At 44.0% G+C, this 5,772-nt stretch overlaps 1 protein-coding gene across 1 annotated transcript in view; it reads right to left on the reverse strand.

The window, feature by feature from the left end:
• Positions 1–4,395: 4,395 nt before the first annotated feature.
• Positions 4,396–5,772, reverse strand: part of GALT (galactose-1-phosphate uridylyltransferase) — an 11,769-nt gene continuing 10,392 nt past the window's right edge. Inside the window, exon 11 of the mRNA XM_072413597.1 lies at positions 4,396–4,768. Within this exon, the coding sequence (XP_072269698.1) occupies positions 4,688–4,768 (81 nt within the window). The 3' untranslated portion in view covers positions 4,396–4,687. The remainder of the gene's footprint in view (positions 4,769–5,772) is intronic.

A 5,772-nucleotide genomic window follows, 5' to 3' on the forward strand; every position in this document is an offset into this window, starting at 1 on the left:
TTAGATATACCAGAAATAAAAAATAGAGGTAAAGAACAGAAAGAAAAAAAAGAAAAGCTCCCCTGGTTGAGGGTAGGTTAGAATTAAATAATAATCCACAAGTCTGAGATTTTGTAGAAAAAGTATTATTTGGGGGTGTATTTATATTTTATTATCTTATCAGCTGCATTCACTCCCAGCCATTCAAATCCCTGTTCATTGCTCATTTCAAAAGACTCATTCTGCCACCTAGTGGCCAGATATTAGAATAGCACAGCAGTCAAAACAGTAAATGTTGCATCTTCTAATGCAGTGATATTCAAACACTGTGCCGCGGCATACTATGCGGTGTACCATGAGAGATCTTCAGGTGTACCGTGAAAAATTATACTATTACTCAAGTGTCTGCGCTGTACTGACGGACGGAGTAATGTAATACTCTTCCGTGTCAGTAGGTGGCAGTAGGTAGCATATTTGCCTTGTTTATTCTTAAGGACAAGAGAATACGGAGTTTAACGTATTTCATCGATTTTAGCTTTAAAGGCCCGCCGTCGTTTTTTTGGATAAAAAAAAAAAACGCACGGAATAAATTTCATAAAAAAACAATGCTCTAATGAATAAAGGCATGAATCTAGGGCAAATTGTCCATCATTGGAGAACCTGGGTGATTCAGTAAACGTGGAATGGATGTAATCCACGATTGAAAAGATTTGCGAAATATTAGTAAATGATTTTTGGATATCAATTTCAGGTTTGCTGGATCACTCAGGTTCTCTCATGACAGTGTATCTTCTCCAGTCTTGGAGAGCTTTAATAAATCAGGTCCATTGTCTCCAACAAATCTCCTGCCCCTGGGTAATCCAGGAGATCTGAGGGTAATCTCAAGGAGGGTCACCATAGCCTGTGGGGATTGAGATTCAGATTTTGCCGTGCAAGGAAAGCCGTGCTCCCAGATCAGGTCTCTAAAGTCTTAAGGAGTCTCCTATTCACAGAAGACCCCGAATTATCAGAAACAAGCAACTGTGCAGCCTGGGCAAAACTCAGGACTGCCCCATGAGGGCACCAGAGGAGCATAACGGGCATGGCTGAGCCTGTCCCATGCTGCTAATGCAGGGGTGTCAAACTCAAAATACACAGAGGGCCAAAATTAATAATTTAGACAAAGTTGCAGGCCAACCTTGAAACTGAAATAGCACCGCTACTACAATTCCCTGCGTCAAGAAAACAGTCCAATGCAGGGCCACGCATAGACAGAGAGGCCGCTGGTCTATAGACGCGAGGGATGCCGGGAATTGTAGTAGCGGCGCTATTTCAGTGCAATTCATATTTCGGATTCCTTTAGGGGCCAAAAAAAAAGGACATTGGGGGCCAGATTTGGCCCATGGGCCAGAGTTTGGCACCCCTGTGCTAGATGGTAGGAAAGAGCTGTTGTGTATGGAAGGTCCAGATTTAGGCAAAATCTGCATCAAAGCCTCAATGGAAGGCCCATGAAAGCCTCAAGGAGGCGGAGAGCCTCCAACTGTGCCAATAACAGTTTTTTGGTTCCTGTTGCTGCCTTATGGGGGGATTTTTATTGATAGGTATAGTGATATAGTATATAGTATAGTGAAAAGTTCCCTCCAGCTCCTAGCTATAAAGGGGAACTCTCACAAACAAGCCGCCTGTGTGGTGGCAATGCATCTGCCGAGTGAAGGCTGCAGCGCCACCATCAGGAGAGCGCAAAAACTGCAACTAATGCAGTAAAAGCGATTTTTTTTTTTTTATCACATTAATAAAAAAGTTTGATAACAAATTAAAATCCAGAAGTTTGTATGTGAAGTTTGCTCTGTGTAATGACTGACAAGCTTCCAGCGGCGGTGATGTTCCTGCGGAGTGGCGGCCCTGCGTGACTTCCTCCCGGCACCGCATGCGCTATTAGTATGAGGATTCTTGGATGGCACTTGATGGCTCTCAGTGCTGTCCCTAATCAGAGGCGGCTGTGAGAACAGATGCGCCGAGCGCCAGGGGACCCCCACTCACCGCCAATCCATCAACTCGCCGCTGACTCATCCCCTCCCCCATACCACCAACCCACAGAGCTAATTTACCAGCAGCGACACCGCGATAATTATACTTCCCAATAATTCTGTAATTCCACTTACCAACCTCACATGCGTTTTCCACCACCCTCCAACCAGACACTTCTAATTATTATTATTATTATTGTGGACGAGTCCCCCCGCAGCTTCGTCTCATCACTCCTCTGCTGTATAGATCTTAAAGTGAACCTTGCAGAGAGCACCGGGGATTACGGAATGGGGGTCCTGACCAATTGCTGATCAAACTTCAGAATATAAAGAGATTGTCAGGGGGAGTCCTGAGTAAAATAAAACCCTACTGTGTTCCTATTGGTGCCTGCAGCACCCCAGAGAAGATTCTCTCTTTCTATTGGTTCTGAAGTCTAATTGGCGAGAATTGGTTAATATTCAAGATTTTACAGTTGTCACCTGATCAGGAAGTGGGAATAAATCTACGAAAAAATAATGCAGGGAGAGGAGTAGGACCGATCATCTCTCCCTGCCAGTTACAATAAATCCCTATTTAATGTACAGCGCTGTGTAATATGTTGGCAATATATAAATCCTGTTATTAATAATAATAATATTAATATTAATAATACTAATGACAAGTTCACCAGGATTCCACTTCCCTTCTCTTATACCTTTCTCCTTAACATGCATGACATGCAAATAACCATGCGAGTCATTTGTAAAACTTTTGGGTTGTTTTGTCCCTTGTGGGGTGAAAGTTGGAAGCTGCCACCAGTGCCAGAACCCCCAATACCACCATGCCAATGGATACTTCAATCAGCGTTCTCCTAATCTTCATATGACAGCTGCCATGTCAGGAAATGCTGCATGCCTGGCCGCCCCTTACTTCTGTGTTTTCCGCTAGCAAACATTCACATCGTACATTTATATCTCATACACACCACAGATATACATTTCTCGGGATGAATCCTGATCATTTGGGATAACAATCTAGTGTTTGTACAGCAGCCCCTGTCATTTAATGATGCATCATGCCAAATCAGATAAAGGGGTCTCCTGCTCACCCCTAGTCCCCCCTCCAGTCCCATAGAACAGATCTCGCTCTTTCTGCTGTTGCTGATCCCGGAGCAGAGATACTGTAAGAGATAACTGACCTATTAGATGCGGAGAGGAAAGAATATTGCCACCACACACAGTGCAGTTTGCTGGGTTGGGGGCTTTGTAGTCACAGAGTGTCCATGATGACCGTTGTCCACCACTGAAAGCAATTAGATTGAGGGTCAGACCTGGTCTGGGAAATAAATGGGCAGCACGGAGGCTCAGTGGTTAGGACTAGGTCCCAGATGGGAATCTCAGCCAGGACACTATCTGCATGGAGTTTGTATATTCTCCCTGTGGATGTATGGGAAACCTTTAGGTACCTAGGTTTTCACCCACATTCGAAAAACATACAGTTAGGTTAATAGGCTGCCCTCTAAATTCATGACATAGGATAAGGATATTAGATTGTGAGAGGGATAGTAAAGCTACGTACACATGGCAGATTTTTATCGCCCGATAATTGGCATCGGCCAATTATCGGGCGAAAATCTTCCGTGTGTACAGCCGGTGTCGTCCATCGTCCGGACGACCGACCTGCCGGATCCACGGACGATGGCGACAGCCGATCTAATGAAAGGGAAGGGGAGAGCGCGCAGCAGGGTGCCGCTCCGTCGCTCTCCCCCTCCCCTCTCCATAGAGCATGAACGGTGCTGTATGTACAGCATCGTTCATGCATCGTGGAGTCCCTTGTCGTTGGAAAGGATCGTGAAAGATCCTTTCCAACCACAAAAATTGCAAGTGTGTACGCAGCTTAAGTGAAATGACTATGGACTTTGTACAGCGCTGCATAATATGTCAGCACTATATAAATACAAGTAAATAATAATAATTGAAGAAGGTTGCCCAGTCTGATGAGTCAAGGTCTTAGATCATGTGGATGGTCAGTTTCATTATTTACCTGGGAAGCCGAGGGCATTGTGGGAAGAAGGCAGACCCGGAGAGGCAACAGGGTGAATTATGGGATGAATGCACTTTGGAAAAAGGCCGGTGGAGGCAGCGGGGTACGTGCACCTTCCCTGATGTACTCATTCTATGAATATGTCATTCTATGGCTTCCTGAGAAGTGAGAAAATCATAGGGAGATCATTAAGGTGCTGGTTGCCTTTACCATTTTTATATATATCTGGTTTCTGAAACAAATTGCTGCGAAAGTACCAAACTATGAGGGCACTGAATGAAATTCTCCATTTCCTTCCAGCCAAATCACATTGAAGAATCTTTGTAACTCTTTGAATGACTGCACCACCACAGCACCCCCTACTGATCAAAAACCAGTGAAAACCTCTGTTGTTGTCCAGCACAGGGGCTGTCAGTGATAGGGATTCCTTTGTTTTAATCAATTAGATCACATTTACATATAAAGCATCTTTTAAAACTGTCTTTTACCCTTTAATACATTTTCCGTTGATTATTTTATAATGGCCTGGAGTTGCCCGTAAGCCATTCCATACATTGTACATTGCTACATGCACGGCTCATTAAGCTGCTGTCCTCAGGACGTAGACTTTCCTGTCTGGCCGGAGAATTATATTGAATACTTCCACCTCCGCCGGTGACACATTAGGTCCGAGCAGTGATCACTCTGCGTCTTTATTCTGTGACTGCGCCTGTTTCTGCTTGTAATGTTCCTCTGGTAAATTCCGAAGACGCTCAGCCGCCTGGCAGCAAAGACAGGAAAATATTAAATATATCAAGCTATTACTGTACACAATGGGTGAGCAGTCTGTGAGGACAAAAAAAGAATTAATAGATTGGAGAAATTTGACATTCTTTGCATTCGGTGCCTCCTGCTGACAACCAATCTCCACATTCTCATACACGTGTCACAGGTAATCTAAACGGTCAAGGAGTGAGCCTTTAGATCCCTTACTAAAATGGGGTAACTTTGTTTTGGTTCTGCAGACCTGGAAAACATAAAAATGTGTAGACCTGGACTTTAAACCACCGCAGTTACAGGGCATTCTAGTACTTGTGGTTCTTCGGCCCTGTGAATGTTATAAGGTAGACTACAGGGGCTTTGCTTGGACCTGGCACCCAAAGCACATAGAGTCTGATCCATACATTGCGTTTTGTTCTGATCACCCTGGGTCACCTACAGATAGTCTTAAATGTTTAACCGATCATCCTGGGACTCCTATAAATCACCCCTGGTTCTTTCATTAATACCCCCATGACCTCTGGTAATCACTCCAGGTTATCTATTGATCATCCTGAGCATCTACTGACCATTGCATTTATTTTACTGATAAATTCTTTTTATTTTATTTTCACCTATTGATTCTGCTAACACACTGCCAGTTCTAAGGTGACAACACATCCTCACTGTATTGTATCTCTGCAGGAGTAGTGTTGTCACCCTGGCACAGGAGGAGTGTGCGGTATACTGTGCAGGGAGGCCGCACTATCTACAACAGCTTTGTAGAAGACTGGAGCTTGGGGTGGTGTTTGGGATTATAGGGTGGACATTCACAATGATGCAGACAAGCAGGGGTGAAAGTTACACCTGTGTGAGCCATTAGTGATACCGTGTTTCCCCGAAAATAAGACACTGTCTTATATTTTTTTTTGGCTCCCAAAAACACACTAGGTCTTATTTTCAGGGGATGTCTTATTTTTCCATGAAGAAGACTACAGTACACATTTATTGTTGAAAGTCACTCAT

Source organism: Pyxicephalus adspersus, chromosome 6 (assembly GCF_032062135.1).
Source record: "Pyxicephalus adspersus chromosome 6, UCB_Pads_2.0, whole genome shotgun sequence".
NCBI lineage: Eukaryota > Metazoa > Chordata > Amphibia > Anura > Pyxicephalidae > Pyxicephalus > Pyxicephalus adspersus.